Here is a 25,202-nt window from a genome sequence, read left to right on the forward strand (position 1 = left end):
AAAAACTTATAGGAGCCAGCCTTCAAGTTAGATGTATCGCTTGTTGGGCCACGGGGGGCTGGGCCTCATCAGTCACCTTGGCTCCGCCCCTGAGTCAATGTAAGAAAGTAGCACTTGATCGTCGTCATATTTTTTTTTTTTTTGAACAAATTAATAAACAGGTTTCTCCTAACTCATTTTTTATTTTTAATTGAGGAATCCTAACCAAATTGTTTTTAAAAGTGTTTAATAAGCTTAGTTCTATGACTTTATTGACTTAAAAATGTTTATTAGGACTTGAAGTTAAAGTTGAGCCAAATAACTAACCCCACTTTTTAACAAGTCATACCACACGAAACCGTTGGTTCCTATTGAGATAAACTTAGGTAACTATTTCAATTGCACTCCCTATTTCTATCTATCTCTTCCCCACTGAAGCTGAGCTCTGAATTCTCTATTCAAGCAGCTTCTCAGCTTTCTATCACCAATGAAGCAGTTTCTGAGGTAAGATACTTTTTTTTTCCTTCTTTACATCATTCAATATCAATCTCACAATCAGGGTATCATCAATTTAATTGTCATTATAATCAATTTAGGGTTCTTCTAAGCTGAATTTTTGAATACTACGTGTTTGTTTATAATTACTGTAAGATTATAACTTTCGATTATGTTGCTAGAATGTTGCTATTATCATTCTTTAGTAGAAGAATTTAATATGAATTTTAGAGCCTAATTAGATAATTGAGTCAAATTTCGTTGCTAATTTGTTGCAGGATTATATGTTCATAACCCTTTATTGTAGGACGGAACTATGAAATTGAACCTTTTCTCTCTTGCCCCGGGGCGGCCGCTCCTCCTGCCCCGGCTCTGCTTCGGGTTTGTAAAGTTTCCATTTCATGTTCAGTGCTCTTCCAAGCCAATGCTTCAGCTATCTTCCTCTTCAAATGTCAATAAGAAGTAAGCTAATTTTTTTTTTTAAAAACTAAATTTTGCGGTTGCTTAGCTCGTAGATATGAATCATATGATGTTCAATGTTTTACCTGTTCTCTTTTAATTGCAACGTTGGGGGTGCATATATTTTGAGGAGAGGAGAGATGCGGAGAGGTAAAAAGAGGGAACTGAGGAGAAGGATAGAGAGAATCATTAGCCGCGATGTTTTACCAACGGCTCAAAATGGAATACATTGTGATTAGAGGAAAATGAAGGTGTTACATTGTTGTAAATTTTAATTGTGTGTGACAATGTTATTTTAGAAACTATGACGATAACTTCTTGTTGGTTTATTGTTAGGAAGTAAATTGCCAATAATTTGGTAATAGAGTGTTAGAATTGCCTACTTGACAGTAATTATTGGCACTTTCATTTTGATACTGTTTGTGAAGATTAGGAAAAAATGTCAAGAAGCCAGGAAAGAGAGAACATCACCTATGGAAACGTAAAGAATCTGCTGGTTCTGGTCAGAAAGCAATGAATCTAGTTCGAATTGTAAGTTTTTGTCATTATTATCTATCGTATTATTGTTGTAATCTGTATGAGCTACCTGAAGCTTATAAGATTGTGGCCTATATTGCCTAGGCTTTCTTCCAGCACGTTACAATTGACATTTGTACAAGATTTTACCAAAATATTTTTGTATTAATAGTTTTCCATCTTCTCTCCATAACTTTTGTTAGTGAACCTTCCAATACAGTTTAATTGATTACTACTTGTAGAGGAGGCACTGGTATATGCTGCGAGTTTGATAAATATAGCTTTCCCATTGTTGTATTATGTTTTAATGTTGTAAGGGCATCCTTTTGCTCTTGGTTAGTTGGTTACAGACCTTATAGTGCGGTAGTTTGTATTGGTAGGTTTCTGGACTTCCTAATGAGAAAGAGGCAGTTTATTGTGCATTAGACGAATGGATTGCATGGGAGTTGGAATTTCCAATGCTTGCGGTAGCTAAGGCTCTAAGAATTTTAAAAAATCAGAGGCAGTGGCCGCGAGTTATTCAAGTAAGATTCTTTTATGAGCGTATTAAAGTTTTTGAATGTGTTTAGAAAATTTGTTTGATCACTGGTCAATGAGCTCTTTTAAAGTTGTTCAAGTAAGATTCTTTTATGAGCGTATTAATGTCTGTCTACTTCTATTTTATGTAAAACGGCTTTGAATGTGAAGATATTGAAATATTATTCTCCAATGTTGAAATAGTGAATCGGAAGTGAACAGAGTAAAGGGAATATGAAAAATTGAAATAGCATATTTGTATTGGATGGCAATTACAGTACACTTAGAACTATAACTTCACTTCTTAGGCTCTTAGCTTGTCCATTATATATCCTGTTTGTAGTTTGTACAATAACTCTGTTAAGAATCAAAGGATGCCTTTGATGATATCTGATATTGCAGTATTCATCATTATTGCTAGTAAAGTACTCTAAAGTCTAGTAATTCTGTTGGCAGGGTCTTGTTGTGAACTTGTATTAGTGGCATCTAACGTAAAATGTTTAATTTACTCAATTAAGGAGCTCGCCCAAGGCCCCAAATTCCTCTAATCTGGTTCCTATCTCCTTCTAGGTATTTGATCAACCCCAAGCTCCTTTTCAGCCTTCACCATGCTTTTGACCAGCATTGACCGCCACTCTATACACTATACTCACTCTAGTCCACCACTGGTAACAACTCCTGGCCCAAATGTTACCTAATTCACCAGCATGAGATTGAATATGATCATATGAATATACAATTTGGTACCTAGTATTGTTAATTAGGCAAAAATATAACACTTGTATTTATTTGGTACCTAGTAGGCTAGTACTGTTAATTAGGCAAAAATATAACACATGTATATATTTTTAGCCTGTTGGCTCATTCACAGGGGCGTTAGGTCAATACACCTACCAAACCCCAACAACCTGACCCCACCACCACTCAGCCTTGGCCTTAAATCTAAACCCCATCGTAATCTAAATCTGCCAAACAAAATGTGCAATTCAAGTGGTTTGATCTTCTATATTTTTCTTACCCTTTCATGTTTCCTTTCCTTACTCAATAGCTAACAAAACCACCACCTTTGTTTGTTCAACACAGATGTTGTGCACCAGCTAGGTTATACTTTGTCGAAATTCTCACTGGAAGCTATATTTGCATTGTTATGAAGTGGAAATTTACAAGCATTTGTGAGAAATTGATAGTATAGGAACAATTCTGAAACTTGTGCAAGGGGCATAAATTGGTTAATCTCTTCTTATGGGCTCCTTTTACAAATTGATAGTATAGGAACAATTCTGAAACTTGTGCAAGGGGCATAAAATTTGTACATAAAAGTTAATTTAAACTTTTAAATAATGAGAATTCATGTTGGATCCAGTTATTTAGATGGAAGTGAATATTTGTCCATTCATATATTTTGTGTTCCAAACATATATTTTGCATAGAAAGATCTAAAATTTACTTAAAAAGTATATAATGTGCTGAGATCTTAAGCCTAAAGTTGCATTTTCATCTTCTTTGTCAGTTGGTGTCATGACTGTCATCTAACTTGGTGCAGAAATGAACTGTTTACGGGTTCTTGATGCTATGTAGGTTGTGAAGTGGATGTTGAGCAAGGGCCAAGGTACAACCATGGCAACATATGATACAGTCTTGTTGGCTTTTGATATGGAGGAGAGAATAGATGAAGCTGGGTCTTTGTGGAATATGATTTTGCATACCCACACACGATCTATTTCAAAGCGGTTGTTTTCTCGGATGATTTCATTATACGATCATCATGATATGACAGAGAAAGTGATAGAGGTAACCAAAAATCTCATTTTTGTAATATGTTACCTATGAAGTAAGATTTATTGGTGTTTATTTGTTGCATCAAAACCATCTATGCCTCCTGATACAATCCAATGTTTAAGTAGCTTTTAAGTATTACTAGGTGTTTTTTATGGGAAATTCCCTGATTCTCATATTGAGAAACGAAATTTGTTTCTCATGGGGGCATTTTCGTGAATAAATCAACAACTTTTTCATTATTGTGGGCTCCACAATTGAATAAAGTTGTTGGTTTATTTACGAAAATGCCATGTGAGAATCAAATTTTGTTTCTCACTATGAGAAACTGGGGCATCCCCTTTTTTTACCCCCTACAAGTGATGTAGCTTACTACTAGCACTGGATTTAAGAGGCCAAGCTCTTAGGTTTGGCAGGGTTTGTTATGTTGGGTTATTAGTATACATAGGTGATGGAAGTTAAGTGTACTTAGAGAATCATCTAGGATACTGTCAGGAGTATCATTTACTGAAGACAAGATAAATTTCCTAGTAAAAGTTATTCTAGAAGCTCTATGAAGACTCCCTGAAGCCCTAACGACTCCAACACTCCATCATGTTACTTTCACGTTTCATTAAAATTACACTTTTTCCTAGTGATTAGCCATGTGCATAATTTACATCACTCACATGTGTAGCAATATACATGGTACATGACACTGAAGAGTGAATGAATGGTATCAAAATTTTCAAAGAAAGATAACTAGCCTTTGATCGAGAAGAAATGTTATAAGGTCCATCCTAAATACTATTAGGATAGTTTGGAGACCAATGGTTGATGGATGAGGGTGTTGAGGAAATGTAAACAATTTAGTAATGTTGTTAAGTAATATGTTCATGAAATTAGGTGAAGCAAACATTGTTATAATAGTGTAATTAATGGGTTTTCTTAGTCTTTAATTTGAGGGTATCGTATGTAATTGTGTTATTTGTTACAAGTATATGCCATTTATTGTGATTCATATATGTTATTTTACTTAACCTGTATAAAATAAGTAGTAATGCATTCTCATATCTTTTGAAAAATTTCTACTTCATTTTTCTAGTAAAAGTGTGTTTTGGTGTTTATGAGTATCCATGTATAAGATGTTACTACTTCACGAGAAACCTCATCAGCTTCTCTTCACCCTGCCCTCCCCCTTTTTCCAAATATGAGTGATTGTTATGTCAATATGTTTCACAACAATGTGCAATTTTTGTGCCTATTACTTAGCAGCAGTTGAAACAGCAAAAAAACACAAACAAGTTCATTTTATATACAAACACCAATAAACCTGATAAAAACTATTTACTGTGTAAGTGATGTAAGGATTTTCAATAAAAGTATGGGAAGGAGCTACTTCTTCGCTTTGATTATCAAAGATTCAATAATTTGAAAGGGTATGAATACCAAATATAACTGCTTCAATTCAAGTAGATTATGGAGTAATTTATACAACCAGTCATATCCCAATAATTACATAGTATTTTATGGCAAATGTATACAGTACCTGTAAGCTGTAACACCCAAGATGAGGCTTGTTCGAAAGTATCATGTTGCCTTTTTTTTGTAGTACATTCTCTGAACTTTTTTCACGAGCATGACAACTTCATCTATAGATTCAGTAGCTTTGAGAGCATTATCCTTTGGTTTGGAGAGTTCTCCATTGCTAAGTGCATGATGGCATAAGGAAAACAGTTTATTCAAAATTGAACTCGGTGAAGTCCCGTGTTTATAAATAGCAGTAACTTTGGCCCTATATAAAAGTCCATTTCATTTTATCCAGTTTTGTATTCACTATTAATCAAACCCATTATTTTATTTTTGTTTTCACTTTTAGTGAACTAAACTCCACTACTTATTTTTATATTTTCCTTTGATCAACTAAATTCCACCACTTGTCACATCACTTGACATGAGCCACAATGATTGATAGTAGTACTAGGATAGGTGATCCTGAGAAGTCCTCATGTTGTTCATGTAGAGGGCCCCACTTATGGGGATTAAAGCTTTCAAGCAGAAAAAGTAGAATAAACTAAACCCCACTTCTTTTTGCTTGTTTTTTTTTTTTATTTTTTTTTATTTATTTTTTTTTAAATATTCACTTACCTAAAAATGTGTGTAAAAGCCAAATAAGACATTTATTTGGGAATAGAGGGATCTTTGTAGTATATTTTCTTTCAAAATAATTTTTTTTTTGACATAAAATAAAATTTATTTTAATATGTATTGAATAAGGAAAAAAAATCTAAATAAGAATCCAAAGTAATTACAACACTTATATTCATAAAAAAATCCTCTTAATATACTTTGATAGACCAAAGTAGTTCCTATGGCTTCAGAGTATTACATGTTTCCAAAGATTCCGATTACTGACTTAAATCATACGAATAAACTTGTATATATATGCAACGAACCCAAGGCCATCACCCGTGACACTCACCTACAACAGACTTTAGAGAGGGCAGCAAGGGAGACTACCAACAACAACATACCATGGCAGCAACAAACAATCACCTTTAAGTATTTGTTTGCTATTGTACTAAAGTAGTAAGAGGACAAGAGTAGTACTTGTAGTAATTAAGGCTTTGTTGCCAACTCTAGAATGTAATGGCAGTATAAATAGTAGTAGTCTAGTAAGGAGGCATCTAGAAAATTGTAAGTTATCTCATGGAGAGTTATGGCCTAAAGCCATTGAAACCCTTTCGCAAGCTTTAAGCTTTCTATCAATCAAACACTCAACCTTTCGACTATATTATTGTTGTTACACGCTAGTCCGTTGCAGTTGGTATCAGAGCGAGGATGCCTCCGACGTCGCTGGCAGCGTTCGAGGAGCGTTTGGAGGAAATTTTCGAGAAGTTAGGAGATGGAGAAAATTCACTTCAGCAGACCTTGTTGAAGGACCAACGCTGCTCGAAGGCCGAATTGACCGTTTTTGCAACGACCAGAATCAACAAAATTCCTTGATGGCGAGCAAGCAAGACAAGTTTATGGAGGAGATTCGAGGCACCATGAAAAGCCTGGGCAAACAACCACTGCAACCGACAACAGTGGAAGATGAGGTGGAGCAACCCCAGAACGCAGGTGGGTTCTACGGGGCGAATTTAACGAGCCACCCTTGGGAATGGGAGGCTTAAATGGGCGTCGTTTTGGCAACTGGGAGAGCCAGGCGTTGGAGGAAATTTCCGCCACCACGGCGACCACCAAAAGAACCGAGGAAATTGGAAGTACCTAAAACTAGATATGCCGGTGTTCAACGGATCCGACCTGGATGGGTGGATACTCAGGGGAGAGCAGTATTTTCAGTTCTATCGCTTGACGAAAGTGGAAAAGATTCAGGCGACCGTCGCCATGGACGGTGATGCGTTGCGGTGGAACCAGTTCGGTCATCACCTGGGAGGACCTGAAGTTGCGCGTCCTCATGCAATTTCGGCCGGTGAACAGAGGCATCCTGCACGAGCAATGGTTAGCCGTCTCAGTGGTATTAGAAAACCTTCATTGAAAAGGCTGCTCCGTTGGTTGATATCCCAGGGAGCATAATGAAGGCTCAGTTTGTTAATGGACTTAGAGAAGACGTTAAGGCGGAGATCCGTATGCTTAACCCGTTAACCCTTGAAGATGCGATGGATCTTGCGATCCGGGTTGTAGAGCATAACCGGGTCAACGGAAGAAAATGGGTGGGGCATATGCAAAACCCGGGCCGTATTCATATTTTAATCGGAGCCCTGCTTCAACACTATTAGGGGTTGGGCCGGCCTAAACCTCACCTTCCTACTATCAGCCCACTTCCCACCAACCCAAACACATACTCAACAAACCCACCAACAAACCAAACCCCTCAAGGTTCAACAGCTTCAATCTCTCAGATACGCAACACTCATGGCTTCTCTCAATTCACCTGCCAAGTACGCTGGTTGACGGAGCGAGAGATTGCAGAGAAGAAGGCCAATGGCCTTTGTTTCCGGTGTGATGGCCGCTGGACCGGGCGCACGCATGTGTGTGCGGTAAAAGGATTGAGTGTCCTCGTGGAGGAAGGAGAGGAAGACGAGAGTAATAAGTTCATAGCTATGGAGAACTTAGGAGAAGAGGAGGAAGAGACGCCAACAACCATTTCCATGAACTCAATCGTGTGGATTGCAAACCCGACAACCATGCGGCTACAAGGAGAGATAAGAGGGAAGAGTGTGGTAGTGATGATTGACCCAGGGGCAACCCATAACTTATATCATTAAAAGCTGTGAAGGATTTGGGGTTAGAAGTGACGGGAGATGCGGCTTTTAGAGTATCATTGGGGAATGGGGAGACTATCAAAGGAAGAGGGTAGTGGTTAGGGGTGAAATTGAAACTCATTGACGAGGTGGACATCGAGGAGTTTTTGCCACTCCAATTAGGGAACTCCAATGTCATTCTTGGTGTTCAATGGTTGGAGAAGTTAGGCTCGGTGTTGACAAATTGGAAGCTCGAAGAAATGAGCTTCTCCATGAACGGGAAGGTAGTCATGGTGAATGGGGACCCAAGTCTTGCAAAAATCGGCATTACTCTCAAGGCCATGGTCAAAACTCTCAAGAAGCAAAAGGGGGGTTTGTTGGTTGAAGTAAATAGAATAGGGGGGCCCAAAGGGCGAAAAGGGAAAGGAAGAAGTGCCATCATTTTCGAAGGAGGTGTTGGAGGATTTTAAGGTCGTGTTTGAGGAACCAAAGGGATTACCTCCGAGTAGAGGACATGAACACTCTATAGTACTCAAGGAGGGGAGTGACCCCGTTAGTGTCCGACCTTATCAATATCCCCAATTTCAAATAGATGAAATTGAGAAATTAATCGAGGAAATGCTAATGGCCGGAATTATACGTCCCTCTACTAGCCCTTTTTCGAGCTCGGTGTTGCTAGTGAAGACAAAGGATGGGTCGTGGCGGTTTTGTACGGACTATCGAGCACTAAACAAGGAAATCGTCCCCGACGAATACCCGATTTCGGTTATTGATGAACTCTTAGACGAGTTGGATGGGGCTCAAGTGTTCACTTAGCTAAACTTGGCTACCACCAAATACTTATAAGGCCGAAAGACACCCACAAGACGGCGTTTCGTACCCATGAGGGTCATTACGAGCTCTTAGTAATGCCTTTCGGGTTGACAAATGCTCCGACAACATTCCAATCGTTGATGAATGATGTTTTTAGGCCCCTTTTACGCAAGTTCGTCCTCGTACTCTTCGATGACATACTTGTGTACAGTCCAAGTTTAGAGGCGCATGTTGTTTATGCGAGAGAGGTGCTAAAAATCCTCAAAGAGCACTCATTGTATGCAAACATTAAAAAATGTGAATTTGGAAAAAGTGTGGTTAGGGCCACATTATCTCAAAGGAGGGTGTTGCTGTAGATCAAGACAAGGTCTAATCCATGCTCAAGTGGCCCACTCCCAAATCATTAAGGGAATTAAGAGGCTTTTTAGGCCTCACCGGGTATTATAGGAAGTTCATCTTCCATTATGCCCAAATTACCTTGCCCCTAACTGACCGGCTCAAGGACTCCTTTGGGTGGTCCAAAGTGGCGGAGCAAGCTTTCATGAAGCTAAAATTAGCTATGACGTTGGCGCTGGTATTAATCATGCCAATTTTCACCAAGGCTTTTGTAGTAGAATCAGATGCGTCCGGACTTGGGTTGGGTTCGGTCTTAATGCAAGAAGGCCCGTGGCATATTATAGCAAGGTGTTAGGGCTGAGTAGCCAGAGCAAGTCTATTTAGGAGAAAGAATTAATGGCCATGTGCTTAGCCGTGCAAAAGTGGAAGCACTACCTCTTAGGGAGGAAGTTCATTGTAAGGAGTGACCAACAAAGTTTGAAATTTATCATTCAACAAAGGGAAGCGAGGATGGAATATCAACATTGGGTCAGAAAGCTCATTGGTTTTGATTTTGAAATTCAATATAAGCCGGGAGTGCCGAACCGGGTGGCCGACGCCCTATCGTGGCGGGGCAGTAGCGAAGGTGAGTCTGAATTGGGTGCTTTAATCGCTGTACTAGGGGTTAATTGGGAAGTGCTGGACAGAGAAATTGGCGGTGATACAGGGGCTGAAATCGGCAGTTGAGTGTGGACAAGGAAGTCCGGGGTACACGATGGAGGTACACGATGGAGGTACACGATGGAGGGCTGCCACCTACTGTATAAGGGCAGACTAGTCATACCCTAAAATTCGACCATGAAGCAGACTCTTCTCGGGGCTTATCATAATTCGCCGGAGGGGGGCCACGAAGGGGAAACCAAAACGTACTTGAGGGTGGCTAGGGAATGGTATTGGGTGGGAATGAGGCACAAAATCGCAAATTATGTGAGGGAATGCGTAATTTGCCAACGCAGTAAGCACTCACAACAACATCTGGCGGGTCTTTTGCAACCCCTGCCAATACCGGAACAAGTGTGGGATGATATCACGATGGATTTCGTGGAGGGTTTACCGAAATCTAGGGGAATTGATACAATATTAGTGGTGGTCGATCGATTATCCAAGTATGCTCATTTTTTGGGATTGAAACACCCTTTCACAGCCTTAAGCATGGCGCAGTTGTTCGTGAAAGAGGTGGTGAGACTCCATGGAGTGCCGAATAGTATTTTGTCTCAAACCGAGATTGAGTATTTGTGAGTGCATTTTGGAAGGAGTTATTTCGTTTGCAAGGTACAAACCTTAAGCATAGCACATCGTATCACCCCCAAACTGACGGGCAGTCTGAGGTGGTGAATAAACGGCTGGAGACTTTAGGTGCTTCGCCGGAGAGCAACCAAAGTCGTAGGCTAGGTGGCTACCATGGGCCGAATATTCGTACAATACCGCGGTGCACTCCTCATAAGGATAGTCGTAAACCACCACGCTTCATAAGGATGGGATGTGGTCAAACCGCGGTGGGCACGGTGGAGGAGATTTTACAAGAGCGTGATTTGATGCTGGATGAATTGAAAATTAATTTGCTTAAAGCTCAACAAGTCATGAAGTCCAATGCCGATGGGAAACGAAGGGAAGTGGAATTTCAGATTGGGGATCGAGTTTTTCTCAAGTTACAGCCATATCGCCAACGTTCTTTAGCCAAGAGGCCATTCGAGAAATTGGCTGCGCAATTTTATGGGCCGTTTGAGGTGGTTCAGCGAATTGGGAAAGTGGCATACAAGTTGTTGCTGCCAGCAGACTGTAGAATCCACCCAGTTTTCCACGTGTCGCAACTGAAACAAGCACTAGGTGATAGCCCTAGTTCACCCACTATTCCCACTCCACTCACACCTGAGCTGGAGTTGGTGGTCGAGCCGGAACAAGTGCTGGACAGCAGGCCTAAGCTAGGGAAGTCAGAAGGATTCGATGTGCTAATACGGTGGCAGGGGCTGCCTGAGTTCGAGTCTACATGGGAGGATGCGGAGTTCATTAAGGCTAGATTTCCCGGCTTCCACCTTGAGGACAAGGTGGCTCTTTTGGGGGGGAGTGTTGCAACGAACCCAAGGCCACCACCCGTGACACTCACCTACAGCAGACGTCAGAGAGGGCAGCAAGGGCAGACCACCAACAACAACAACATACCATGGCAGCAGCAGGAGGAAACAGAGGACCGTTAAGCAGGGGACAAGCACCTTTAAGTATTTGTTTGCTATTGTACTAAAGTAGTAAGAGGACGAGTAGTACTTGTAGTAATTAAGGCTTTGTTGCCAACTCTAGAATGTAATGGCAGTATAAATAGTAGTAGTCTAGTAAGAAGGAGGCATCCAGAAAATTGTAAGTTATCTCATGGAGAGTTATGGCCTATAGCCATTGAAACCCTTTCGCAAGCTTTAAGCTTTCTATCAATCAAACACTCAACCTTTCGATTATATTATTGTTGTTACACGCTAGTCCGTTGCAATATAGTCTTCATGCCCAAGTTTTACAAAGTTTTAAGCCAGCAGCTTCATGTTGTGTTCCTACTAAGGAACTTGGTGTTTGCATCAAGTTTCTATTGCTTTGAAGTCTGTGGTTCCTACTCTAAAACTCCCATTTCATCTTTGCTCAGGAGCTTAAATAGTCATTAGTAAGGTTTGTTTGTTGTCATCAGATCCGTAAGGGCCAACATCTACAGGAGCGTACACTCCAAATTGGCGTTTTGCTCTAGAAAACTTTACTTTGCCACTGCATCTGCTAAACAAATATTACATTGTTGCTTCAATGTGCAGAGAAATGTTTCTGCATTACCTCTACAACATGCATGCCAATGTGTATCTTTGTTCTGTGTTCATATTTGTATGTGCTGCCTCACTTCTGTGCTAATTTTAGAATTCTTTGATTTCTTGTTGAGATCTGAACGCATGCTTGTGCTGTTTTTTTTTGGTGCTCAACGCTATATTTTCCCGTCTGGTTTAATCCAAGTACAAACTTAGAAATGGAATTTGTTCATTTAAACACATCCATATTTTGCATATGTTAATTGTTAACACTCGTATGGTTACTATTTATCAATTGCATCTGATTTTATGTCTCTTTGCAAAACCCAGGTCTTCGCAGACATGGAAGAATTGGGTGTCAAACCGGATGAGGATACAGTCAGGAGGGTAGCACGAACCTTTGAGAGACTGGGACAAGAAGACAAGAAGAATTTGGTCATAAAAAGATATGGTTGTAAATGGAAATACATCCATTTTAAAGGAGAAAGAGTCAAAGTTAGGAGAGATCTGTTGGTTGATTCAAAGCTGAATTAGCGTTTGTCTACTACTTCTTGTGCAAAAAGATTCTGCTCTGAGCCAATGTGAAGACAATTTACAAAAGTCAATGAGAAGTATTCTTTAGATTGTGGTATGTATGCTCTGCTTGTCAAACTCCTAGTTTCTGCTGTTGTATATATGTTCATTTTTGAAAGGCCGGTTTTGTTCAAGAGTCTTGGATAAATTAGGTGAAGCATCTCCAAAAAAACCTGCATTCAATTGATTATGTTTGAGCTGCTGGAGACTGAGGTATCTGAATGTAGAATTCTGGAGTTGGAAATCAGGAATTTATCGAGGATTCAATTTAACCCAACTTTGTCTATATCTTTACCCATTAGCTTTTTGGATACAATACTGCCATTAGCTTTTTGTATTTGTATTTTTACTTTATATATTAAGGTTAATACATAGGTAGATGTACATGATTTTTGCAACAGTTCATTACAAACCAGAGTTACATAAATTTCTTTATTTAGTTGATCTCAATGTTGACCGTATATCATGCCGAGCATATCCTCAATTCTTGCATTTCATCAGCCTGTTTGTTCTACAACCTCTGCGCTTAAGTGCTGAAATATTATATCAATATCCTGCTTTTGTGCTTCAACTTCACTCTGCAATTTATCGTGTTCCTTTAAAAATTTTATAACAAAATGTTTACCTTGTTTGTGTGAGAAATAGATGACACTATCGGCGCAGCTACAGAACAATCTTTTAAGGGACATTTAAAGAAGGCTTGCTTTGTTACTAATGATGGAGAACCTATAAAACTCACATGTTTAATTAGGCTGTTAAAAAGAAAAACTATAAGTAAACATTCTATTATACCCTAATTCTATTCCATTGTGCCTTGAAACTTTTAAACTGTCTTTTCAGTTTAAAAATCAAGGAAGGTATAAGCCCCTGAAGTCCAAAATTCTTCCTTATACAGAAGACACAGCTATGGGACTCCTCACTGTATGAAATCCATCAAACCAAGTCAGCCACCCGAATTCATATTCCTGTCCGCTCGCTTGGCTATTGCAATATACATCTTTCTCGACTGTGATACTGAAGCTTTTCTTCTGCCCCTTATGCCTGAATATCAACATACTTGGTGAGATATTGACTTTATATCCCGTTGGTGGCTTCACAGAAGCAAAGTAATAACTTCTGCCTTTACCAACATTTGTGACAGTCCTAGTAACTGTCACACTTCCACTGAGCTTTGAGATTGCAAGGGAAGGCTGGTTTAGGTCATTAGTCTTAGGTAGGTTTTGTGGGCATTTAAATGATGGGTCGAAACCTGGCATTCTTAAGCTGCAGAGGTAAGTCAAGTAGTCAGTGTAAGTAGCATCATACACTAGACCGGGGTCTGCTGCCTTTGTGGGTCGGAAGTGACCTGCTCCGTATTGAAAGGCGTCTGCTGGGTTGCCCATAGAATCAGTTATGAGAGATTCATTGTTGTTCTTCAGACCAGCTGTATGAAGAAGAATCAAGTTTAAGCTAAAGAACGTAAAATTTTGAAATGTGTTTCAAATTTTTAAGAGTGCTACTGCTGAGGTGAGAGTGTAAAGTATATTGTTACCTGTGGTCATGAGTGCAGATCGAATGGCAGCAGAGCTCCAAGTAGGATGGACTGCTTTGAGGAGTGCGGCAGCAGCAGATACATGAGGGCAGGACATCGATGTTCCTGAGTAAATATTCCACTGTACTCTCCTGTCATCTGTAGCCAACTTAGTTGGTGAATCTTCTTCACTCCATGCTGCCAATATGTTTAATCCAGGGGCGGTAATATCAGGCTGCAAGTAACAAATTGAACTCAAGATTATTGCATTTTCATGTAATTATACACTTTGTATCTAGCAAAGTATGAAAGCTTGGGAGTTTTTCAAGTCTGAAGAGGACATGGATGTACCTTGAGAATAGTAGGATCGACGACATTAGGTCCCCTACTAGTGAAAGAGGCCATAAAAGGTGCTGGTGATGTGCCAACCACTGTTGTTGCTGGCAGGATCTTGGCTGCCGGATATCTTGTAGATTTGATGTAGTTGAGGATTTGCACGGCTTCATACTCACCCACAGCAGTTGCAGGAAGAACATGGGGATCGGCCACAACCTCTTCTCCTTGGCCTTTAGCATTGCCTAAGATGTAGCCAATGCCACCTGCTCTCATTACCTCCATCCCTTTACCAACCCTTGTTCCATTTCCTCTTAGGCAAAATACTATATTACCACCTGCTTTTTCTGATGACAGACTGTTAGGAAGGCATTGCCTGTCGAAAATTTGCAAATTGAAGTGTTACATCATTGTGAAATTATATCAGCAAACAAGCAGGCAAAAATAACATAAACCAGCTACTTACCCAGCTAATTCTTGGGTGACATTGGGTAGACTAATATCTCCTGCATAAACCAGTGGATGTGTAATATTATCCAGCCGAAAAGTGGTAGTTGTCTGACCCTGCAAAACAACATAAGATTCATCATAATCAAAACAAAAATACGACATGCCTTTGAAAAGAGTTTGATATATGAAGTGACAGATAATATGAAATGAGAAAAGTTAAGAGTGATGATTAACTCGTATAGAAATGAGGGACTACTAAGGCATTCAGGAATCATAAATTACCTGAATGACCATTCCATTACCAAGTACAATGGGAGCACTAAACTCCCTATCCAAACTGCTAGCCCCAACAGTAATAATCCACGGCGCAGTGTTAGACAACGTCCCTGCGTGAGGTCCCGAATTCCCAGCACTACAAGACACCACAATACCCTTCTTAACTGCGTGCAAAGCTCCAATAGCAATGCCATCCTGCGAATACCCAACTGGCTTCGGTGTCCCAATCGAAATGCTCATGACATGTACACCGTCATTGATAGCATCATCCATAGCAGCCAACATGTCTGCATCGAAGCATGTGTTTCCATCAACCTTTTCATGCCCCGGTATTGCCCAGCACACCTTGTATATTGCTAGTTGGACTAGTGGTGCACCCCCGGAGGCTGTGCCGTCCGCTAATTCGCCCATGAAGGCAGCATCAGGGACTGTTCGGCCTCCTACGGTGGAGCTAGTGTGTGTTCCATGTCCATCTTTGTCGCGGGGGGAGAGGTAGTCTAGCTTTCGGTCTAATGGACCGTAGACGCTCTCATAGGCCTTGATGTAGTATCGAGCCCCTATCACTTTCCTGCCATTGATCAAATTCAACAAGGGAAAAGAGCTTATTTACATAAAAATTTTGTATACTTGTAAATCAATTGACAAAATTTCTTAATCAAATGTATACAACTCTTTTAAGGTAAGACATTTTTTGTATCAATCAAATGACAAAAGTTACTTGTCTTTTTTTTTTTTTGAATAGCAAATGACAAAAAGTTACTTAAATCTTGACAGGTTAGTAATTTTTTTTATCTTATAAATTCATCACATAAGCAATTAATATACCCATTTTGGATTAGATCTTGCTCATTTTTCAATCGTTTATATAGTTTTAATCTACGTAGTATATTATTTTAGCTCGTCTCAAACTCGAGCTCGAATAATAAAATCGAGCTACTCATGAGCTAAGCTCAAATAACAAACAGGTTAAATGAGTCAAGCACAAACAAGAAAATTTACAACTAAGCTTGGCTCGAGTTGGAGCTCTTGTGTTTCATATTGTTCAACTCGAACAAATTATACTCTGATCAGCCTGACTCGGCTCATATTGACATCTCTATACATCTTGGTTAAGCTTGGCTCGAGCACGAGCATATGTGTTTTATATCAAGCTTAGCTCGAACAAATTAATATTTTTCTCCTACTCGGCTTGGGTCATTGACATCTATAAGTAGTGTTAAAACTTAAAACTATGACAATTTCTAGTGGAAAGTATCAATTCATACTAATGTGGCAATTTTTATATCCATACCCAACGCCGTGAATGAGAATATCCCGGATCACATCGAAAAAGATATTAAATTTTAGACCCCGTTTGGTTTAATGTAAAACATTTTCAATGGAAAATTAGTTATCATGGAAAACTATTTTCAAGGAAAAACACAATTGCAAATTAGTTTTCCTTTGTTTGATTGCATACAAGAAAAATCCAAGAAAAATAAAAAATAAGAGTGGAAATGTAAGGATGAATGGGAGGGAAGTAAAAAAAGGTAAGAAGGAGAAAGGAAAATGTGGCTTCCCTTGTTTTTGGAAGGAAAATGTTTTCCATTATTAAGGATGGAATTTTCCAGGATGGAAATTTCTACCCTTGAAAAATTGTTTTCCACTCCTTAACAAACCAAACAAAGAAAAATGGGAAAAAAATGAAAAAATTATTTTCCATGAAAACCTTTTACATTAAACCAAACAGGGCCTTAAAGTATTCCGTTTATTTTTTAGTGATCCATTTTGATTGGAGATATATGTTAAACTGTAACTTTACCAATAACATCTTTAATAACTATGAAGTATAAATAATCAAATGTTGATTAAAAAAAAAAAACACACATTGAGACAATATGAATTTTTTACTTATGCATAAATCATCAATTTAAATCATAGTAAAGTATGTATATACTGCAAAGATTCAAAGCGAGGTACTTAACCAAAAAAGAAAAATAAAAAAAAGGATTATTTCATTTTTCAAGTTTTTCTTTTTATAACTTGGATCACTATATTTTAATAATCAATTGTTGAAAATCATGAAAGAATATTAAGACTAATGATTGTGTTAAGAAATATGTTTAAATTTATAATTAAATCATGAAAAAATAAATTAAAAAGAAATATGTTGAAATTTATACTTCGAAATTTTTGGTGCTTCTTTATCGGGGATTGTTTGGTAGGATGCTAATACTAGTTCACAAGCTTAGACTTCAAAGTCACACCTGTGAGCATGATTCACCAAACATTTCATGTGATCATTCTTTAGTTCTAGAAAAAGGAACCTTTTTCATGGAAAGAAATAGGAATTGTTGCCATCATTAGATTAGGAATGGTACTTAGATAGATGTACCATACCTAACATTATCAACAAGAAAAGTCAATACAATTAGTGTATCTACAAAAGGCTTTTTTATTTATTTATTTATTTATTTTTTAAGTTGTACTTGTTTAGCTTACACACTTTGATAACACAAAAAAAATTGTTTTTTAGCTAATTATAAAAACAATTACCAGTAATAAGTGTTGAAAGTTGAAACCCATTGTATCCCACTTGTGAGTGTCCACAATTGGAGAAAGAGGAGAGGTGGTTCCACTTTATAAGGTAGAGGAGTTAATCCTACTATTACCAATTAGTTTTAGTGTGGAAGCTCCAAAGCCTAGTTTGTGGACCAAATTTTCATCCTCCTTATTCGGGTTGCCCAAGCCTATTTCATATTGTTTTGAAATTTAACATGGTATCAGAGCCCAGATTTGCTGGGCCGTTCAAAAACTGGGTATTTGCCAAGCCACTGGTTACTCCTACTATTGTCAATTGGTTTTATTGTGGAAGCTCCAAAGCCTAGTTTGTGGACCAATCTCATCCTTATTCGGGTTGTCCAGGCCCATTTCATATTGTTTCGAAATTTAACCAATAAGATTATCTTATTACATATTATTAAAAGATTAATTATTTATATTTTTTTACTGATTAATTAATAATTTAAATATTAAAGGTCAAAGTTTTGTAAAAGGACAATGTGTGTTAACTCAATAGGAACAAATGAAGTACCACACTACATATCATAGGCTTTAGCTCTTCCAGTTCATGAATTAATTAATTAGTTTATTTGCTAAAAAATTTGTTATCATGCATTAATATATGCACTTAGGAAAGACAATCTATTTTATGACATTAAAGAGGAATATACAGTGATAAACGTATGGATAAGGACATTACATGTTCGTAGCTTATAGAGTCATAAGTGTCTGCCTCACTCCAACATCTTAAATTAGTAAGATTAAATTGATATAATGGAGAATAAAGAAAGCATACTTTACAAATTAGGATCTAATCCCCGGAAAAGATTTAATTAGGTGATCGTGAATAAACCAAATTATTGAATAATTATGTAATGATTTGATTATCTGGTGATCATTAACCAAAAAAGAATATTTATATCTATGATTGTGCAATCATGCCACATACGAAGCATTGCGTAGCCGTGTAGGTTCTTAAACAAATAATCTAAATCATCTTTGGGTATGTGTACGTTAGTCTTTTTAACTTGACTAATTAATAATCAAAACAATCAAATTAAAACTCAAATTGAAATATTAAAAAAGTTCCTTTATCAGTATTGTTGCATCATGAAAATTTAAACTCGATGGATACAGTTGATTAAGTTGGAACAAGTAATACAAGTACCGGTCGAATCGTCCGATAGGAAAGGAAAACCCTTTTTAGGGGTTGTTTGATACCAAACTTTGTCTATAAGCAAAGTAACAAAAGAGTTGTATGGTTGTGGTCAATAGTTCTGCATCAATGCATGTAGTAACAGGCTCACATGAAATATAGATATATGGGAAAATACACCCATAATAAAAAGTAATTAAACGTATCAAGTTGGTAATTGGGGCATCCCAAAGCATGTCCAAACAACTATAGTAAGATCAGTATGTGTGGTGGGTCATATTGTAAGCACTTCACTACAATTTCGGGTCACGGGATTTCTTCTAAAGAAAGTCCTAGGCTCCATAATTAGTACTAAGGATGGGTTTAAACAAACTTCCAGTCTCACCATTTATCATAATCCCGTGAAAAAGGAGTCGTAACACGTAGGATGATTATGTAAGACAAAATTTAATCCTAAGTTTACGACTTTACTTTTATAATTAGACTGTAATCAACTAAATTAATTGTCATCAACTCATAAAATTATAGGAGTATTTGTTCTAAATGAGTACTCCGTAGGTCGAATTTTTTTTAATACCATATATAACAATATGAAAAATAATGCTAATAATATAAATTGGTTGAGTGGTCATTTCATATAAATAGAATATTGGAATAATAATTGTAAGTTGTGAGAAAGAACCAAAAAAGAAAGGAAAGGTGAACTGACCTATTACAATGAGAGGAGTTGAAAGCATCACCAGTTTGGCAGATACCTTTCCATGATTTAGGGATTGGTCCCATTCCATCGTCACTATAGCTCTTTGATTCGGGCCAAAATCCTGAATTACAAGTCAATTATTATTATTATTATTATTATTTTTATTATTATTTTTTATTTGTAACTTCCTCTAATCTTGAACAATGGTGACGATCTTAAATTAACGCTTTATATAACGTTTACATACTTTGATTAATCGTATGTAGTACTTAGGATATGTTCTCTTTAGCTTAATTTCAGTTCAGTTCAGCTTAGTTCCTAATTTTCTTCTCTCATAAACAATTCAGTTCAGCTCAGTAATTAAGAACATACCTTTAATATTGTATAATTCATGGATGTAATTCATAGTGAGATTAGTAAATATAACCTAGGTTATGAAATGATAGGGATATTAGTCATATTAGAAACATTTTACAAATTTTTTCATAATACCAACTATAAAATAAGCACTAATTATTACAGTTGATGAAAGAAAAATCGCATCATAGATAATGAAATGCAATAGTATTATGTCATCTTATATATGGGTACCTAGTTGACATACTTGACAAGAGGGAGGTCGACTTCTCGGCTACATTATGAGGCTAACGTCATCTTTCTTAAGAATGATAATGACCAAAAGAATATGTTGATAGATATATTCTCTAACATGATATCAGAGATAATGTACACAAAGATTACATGATCGAATCTAATCTAACCCTTCCTTTTAAATATATTAAAGGATAGAATTAACATATTTCCAGACTATATCTATATTGAGAAATAAGTGTATATCTCTTAGCTTGTTTTTAAACTAAAAATATATATTGATATAATACATTGTATATGTGATTCGAGACTATTAAGATTAAGATAATAATAATGAGATTAAATGTACAATAAAACGTATTGCTAACAATACACTTTAGTAAGAGTAAAAAGGTTTGTAATACATTTATGCTAGTTCGTTTATCAAGCTTTAAATAAGCATCCTTGTAATAATCGTGTTAATGAGTATATTACAATACGATAGGAATTACCTTATCTTTTTGGAGAGATAAATGCCGTGTTGATTTTATTAAAATAAATAAATTAGTATGGATTATATTAATCTTTTTCACGAATGGATTACGGAGATAATTGGGAATGAATAAGAATAAACAAATAATTGGCACACATAAGACTAGATATAGGTGTATTTGCGTACAGAATATTCTATCCACTTTTTCATGAAGTGCGTGAATAACTGAATATTTCTCTGTATGTTGCTTGCCTCTTTTTCTGTGAGATCTTAAGCAGAATACTTTTACGCTTAACTTATTACGGAGTATGAGATATGAGTATTAGAATGCATACGTATTAGAATGTACAAATATGAGATAAGTAAAAGAGTAAAATTTTATTTTAGGAAAATTTGCAAATTACAGTCATTTAAAGTTTGTATTTTGTAAATTGCAGCCATTTAATTTTTTTTTTCAAATTGCAGCCAAAAGTTCGTATAAATTGTAAATTACAGCCCAATTCAACTTTTTCATCGGTTTACATGTTGAAAAATCTTCGTTTAAGGTTTTAAGGGCCATTTTAGTTCTTAGGGGGTCCAAATTAAGCTATGAATTAGCAAAAAAGTAACGTAAGTGTCTCATTTTTACAGTTTTCCACAAATCAATATATTTTTGTTACGCAAAACGAGGCACTTATGTTAATTTTTTTTTGCTAATTTCGAGCTCAATTAGGACCCTTAAGAACTAAAATGGCCCCTAAAATTTTAACCGAAGATTTTTTCTACGTGTAAATCGATGTAAAAAGTTGAATTGGGATGCAATTTACAATTTATATGAACTTTTGGGCTGCAATTTGCAAAAAAAATTTTAAATGGCTGCAATTTGCAAATTTTCCTTTATTTTATTTTGAAAGAATATTAAAGAGTAAATTATTTTAATTCACTTTGTAAATGTAGATGCTTGATAGATTTATTTCACTATCTAAATATTGTAAAAATTATAAATATTTGAAATTATAAAGAATATATTAAAGGATTTAATTTAATTTTTTTTTATATAGTATAGTATATATTAATGACAATCTTTGTTAAAGTATTTAAATTTTGTGCTCCATGAGAGAATATAAGAAATATTTTCCTTTCTCATTGATTATACGTTCAAATATATACAAAAGTATTTTATGTTAAGTTAGGTTAAACCAACTAAAAAAATACAAAAATATTACCTACATAAATAAATTAACTTCATAATCTATCACATACAATATTAAATAGAATTATAAGATTTAAATTTAAAGAATTATCCTAAACTTGATATAGATCTTAAGTAAAGTAATGTATTTTTATTTATTAAAATTAAATATTTTTAGGAGGTTAATTTGCCATGCTTTTTAGTGTTTGCATTAATTTTAGGATCTACTTTTGCAGTTTCGTGTAAATACTACGTTTGGGAGGCAAAAGATAATGAAATAGCAACCATTAGAGTAAAGGACACTATGGTGAGTATTGATATGTGAAAAGCAATTTGTTTAAAAATATTTTAATTTGTTAATTAAAATTAGAAGAAACGTATTTTGGATTATTTTTTTTCCTTTTCCAAACTAGATGCTAAAAATAAGTCATGTTACATTATATTTCTTGGCTTGGAGAAAAAGAATACGAAATGAATTTTCTTTATTACTCCGTAGTAGTTTTGGATATAGCATAATCTCTTTCCGAAAAAGATGAACAACTATTAAAAGATAGGTCCTAAAACTTTTATTCTCATTCATTTCGGCTAGTTTTATTCTCTTCATTTGAAGAAGACCATAAAGGAAAGTCCATGGATGTCTTGTGATTCTTTTCGGATTGCATGTTGCAATCATTATATCCATGCAATATTTGATTCCAATTTCCAAGTATATAAGGAAAAAAAAAAGTCACACTATATCAAATCAATTTATACTATTAACGTGATTATTAATTTTAGAGAAAATGATAAGAGCTTACCACTATCTAAGACGCCAACAATGACATTGTGTCCATACTTGGCTCTTGATAGCAAACCTTCACTATTCTCCGATTGGAAGTGCAACTGTGTATTGATTTCTTCCTCCAGGCCTACGAATTGCCATGATCTTGTTGTGTGCATTTTGTGCTTCATTGGATGGCTTTCAAACACCGATACCACTTCATCTAATTCTATAATGATAGAAACACAAATTCATTATTTTGCTAAAATTATAGATCTTCACATAGTGTATTATACCAAAACAATTAAATACTAATAGGATTAAAGCTATTTATTTATTTATTTTTTTTAAAAAAAAAAACTCTAATAGTATTCAAATCAGTGATCTTATTAAAATCAAATTCATGATATCTTTTTTTGTTTTAAAATAGATGACATTTTTCTTTTATCACGTTTGACAATGCAAAAAGTTTCTGTTGAATAAAATCAGTAATAATAGCTATATTTTCTCCACTTAATTGTGACCAGATATTTCATTTCAAAGTAATCGTGATAAATCATGATTATCCATTCTAATTACCATACACATTAATTATATTCTGCTATCACACTAATTATAATGATATGAAATATTTCCTAGAATCCAATTAAACAAATTTTGAATGTGACTTTTAGAGTCGAAAAACGAGCAAATAAAAGAGGACATGCATAAGGAACAAATTGCGTACTCGATAAATTGGAGGCTTGAGCAGGGGTAAGTGTAGCAGCAAAGCCATTAATACTATGCTTGTAACTATAAAGCATAGATGCTCTGGCCTCTTCCTCTGTTTCCTTGACAGAGGATAAGTAAGAGTGATGAATTTCTTCAATTTCATATGATTCTTTATCTCCTTTATGCACTCCAAAGTATACAATATAAACCTGTCATTATATCATATCATATTATAAAAATAAAAAATGTACCCAATACTAAAATTTGAACAAAAAGCACAAGTCCATAACATCTTATATACATATATGCTAGGTATCAAAACCCTAGACCCATACTATGGCACGGGTCGAGAGCTATCGGTTTAATCGTTATCGCGACGAACCTGTTTATTAGAGGAGGAAGCTAGAATTGGTAGGAGGAAAACGAAGAGAAAAAAGAAAGTTGAGATTATCTTCATTGATGATTTTTTTTTTTTCTATTGTGTTTGGGTTGAGATATGAAAAATGAGTAGAGTAGTAAGTGGTATTTATACTATTAGAATCTCATAGAATATTGGAGGTAATCTTTTCAAGATTTTGGATTTATTTATTTTTAATTATTAGACAATTGAAACTGTATTACCTCATATTTTACAGGTTGCAACCAATACAAGCGAATGCTTGTTTCAATCTCAATTATGTGATTGAAAAAATCCAAATTATGTAAAGTGTCATTTGGGGTTTGTTTTGGTATTTCGAACCTTATTGGGCCATTGGCTATTTGGCTATATGTTACACAATAAAAAATTTCCTTTATTAAGGTTGTAATTTATGTAGGTGTTTACACCGGTGAAAAAAAAAAATGACATTTTTGGCTATAAGTGTATTTGTTAATTAGTATATGCGGAGTACTTTGTATCTTGATATGTAGTACATACTTTTTAAAAAAAAAAAGTAAGATACAAGTTAGAGATTAGGAATGTCTTTTTGCAACACCGTGCAAATGCCACATGTGTAGTCATAATTCTTTAAGATCCATGAGGGGTGAGCCTTGCTAGATGAATATCCATTCGTTGTAGGTTACATTCGATTGTCTCATTAATAGGATCCAAATAATAGTTTACAAATTTATAAAAATTTATTGGTGGCTACCTACTTTGTAGATATCATATTGAGTTACTATAACCCATTCGATACATTCAAAGTTTAATACGGGAAATTCCCTATTTTTCATGGTGAGAAACGAAATTTATTTCTCATAGGGAAATTTTCGTGAATAAATCAACAATTTTTTTTTTATTTTTTATTATTGTGGCTCTACATTTGAATAAAGTTGTTGGTTTATTTACGAAAATGTCATGTGACTCGTTTAATACTCGCGCATTCACATGTGCAAAAACAACTCAGGTAAATCCATACCTAGTAATAAAGTAGTCCTAAATTTCATATCAGCTAAATGGCTTAAAAGATTTATGCTCATAATTGTAGTTGAGTCTTGCTACATAATTTTTACTCCGTATTTTTCTTTCTCCCATACCTTTATTCATTTTCTTCTACTTTTGTCTCGTGTGAATATTGGTCTATTCACTCTAATTGGTCTATTCATTCTATTGGATGTTGTTATCCACGCTCGTGATTACCTTTGAAGAACAAATGCAAGTAGTTAATAATTTTGCACTTTTGCATAGGTCGGCCCATATCCATCTATTCTCTTGTCTCATATTTTGACTTGATAAGAGTAATACTTGGTCTATTGATAAGAGTTGTGTTTCATAATTAATTTCAAAATACGGATCTTATTTTCATTAGAGACAATTAGAGGTAGAAATTTAATTTTCTTAATGTCCTCACTCCTACGAAAATTAGATTAAACGCTAATATAAGGTGAATTATATTAATCTCTATTGAGGTTTCGATGCAGTAGAGCACCTAGCTTCTACAATACCTTAAAAAAAGAGTGATGCGACTAAACTTAAGCAATCATACAGTATATTGGTTACCATTTTTGCTTGTAACATCCATTTGACCATTTCATTTCATGTAGTTTGGGT

The 25,202-nt window shown here is 35.9% G+C and overlaps 2 protein-coding genes across 5 annotated transcripts; one reads left to right on the top strand and one right to left on the bottom strand.

Annotated features, from left to right (window-relative positions):
• Nucleotides 1-282: 282 nt before the first annotated feature.
• On the top strand, nucleotides 283-12,965 carry LOC110690660 (pentatricopeptide repeat-containing protein At4g18975, chloroplastic-like). 4 transcript variants are annotated; one of them, XM_021867529.1, is made up of 6 exons: nucleotides 283-483; nucleotides 753-936; nucleotides 1,367-1,464; nucleotides 1,830-1,973; nucleotides 3,544-3,756; nucleotides 12,260-12,965. In XM_021867529.1, exons 2-6 carry the CDS (start codon nucleotides 876-878, stop codon nucleotides 12,461-12,463), a joined length of 720 nt encoding a protein of 239 aa, XP_021723221.1. In that variant the 5' UTR covers nucleotides 283-483; nucleotides 753-875; the 3' UTR covers nucleotides 12,464-12,965. The 4 variants fall into 4 exon arrangements, with proteins under 4 accessions (XP_021723221.1, XP_021723228.1, XP_021723207.1 ...); XM_021867536.1 differs by having other exon boundaries at nucleotides 284-483; nucleotides 782-936; XM_021867515.1 differs by having other exon boundaries at nucleotides 287-483; nucleotides 1,362-1,464.
• A 134-nt stretch (nucleotides 12,966-13,099) lies between these two features.
• LOC110690652 (subtilisin-like protease SBT5.6) lies at nucleotides 13,100-23,836 on the bottom strand. Its single transcript, XM_021867510.1, has 9 exons — nucleotides 23,556-23,836; nucleotides 23,190-23,382; nucleotides 22,500-22,691; nucleotides 19,478-19,589; nucleotides 15,078-15,639; nucleotides 14,812-14,909; nucleotides 14,364-14,721; nucleotides 14,034-14,247; nucleotides 13,100-13,925 (listed from the first exon to the last, which is right to left on the bottom strand). Exons 1-9 carry the CDS (start codon nucleotides 23,628-23,630, stop codon nucleotides 13,390-13,392), a joined length of 2,340 nt encoding a protein of 779 aa, XP_021723202.1. The 5' UTR covers nucleotides 23,631-23,836; the 3' UTR covers nucleotides 13,100-13,389.
• Nucleotides 23,837-25,202: the final 1,366 nt, after the last annotated feature.

This window comes from Chenopodium quinoa, unplaced genomic scaffold, assembly GCF_001683475.1.
Source record: "Chenopodium quinoa cultivar QQ74 unplaced genomic scaffold, ASM168347v1, whole genome shotgun sequence".
NCBI classification, from domain to species: domain Eukaryota; kingdom Viridiplantae; phylum Streptophyta; class Magnoliopsida; order Caryophyllales; family Amaranthaceae; genus Chenopodium; species Chenopodium quinoa.

What these genes read in the sequence shown, in the direction of transcription:
- LOC110690660 (XM_021867515.1), top strand. Translation starts at nt 791, where the DNA reads ATGAAATTGAACCTTTTCTCTCTTGCCCCGGGGCGGCCGCTCCTCCTG. An exon ending in CAATGAATCTAGTTCGAATT is followed by an intron (nt 1,465 to 1,829) that starts GTAAGTTTTTGT and finishes TTGTATTGGTAG; the next exon opens with GTTTCTGGACTTCCTAATGA. An exon ending in AGTGGCCGCGAGTTATTCAA is followed by an intron (nt 1,974 to 3,543) that starts GTAAGATTCTTT and finishes GATGCTATGTAG; the next exon opens with GTTGTGAAGTGGATGTTGAG.
- LOC110690652 (XM_021867510.1), bottom strand. Translation starts at nt 23,630, where the DNA reads ATGAAGATAATCTCAACTTTCTTTTTTCTCTTCGTTTTCCTCCTACCA. An exon ending in GTCACCCAAGAATTAGCTGG is followed by an intron (nt 14,722 to 14,811) that starts GTAAGTAGCTGG and finishes AATTTTCGACAG; the next exon opens with GCAATGCCTTCCTAACAGTC. An exon ending in TCGATCCTACTATTCTCAAG is followed by an intron (nt 14,248 to 14,363) that starts GTACATCCATGT and finishes TGTTACTTGCAG; the next exon opens with CCTGATATTACCGCCCCTGG.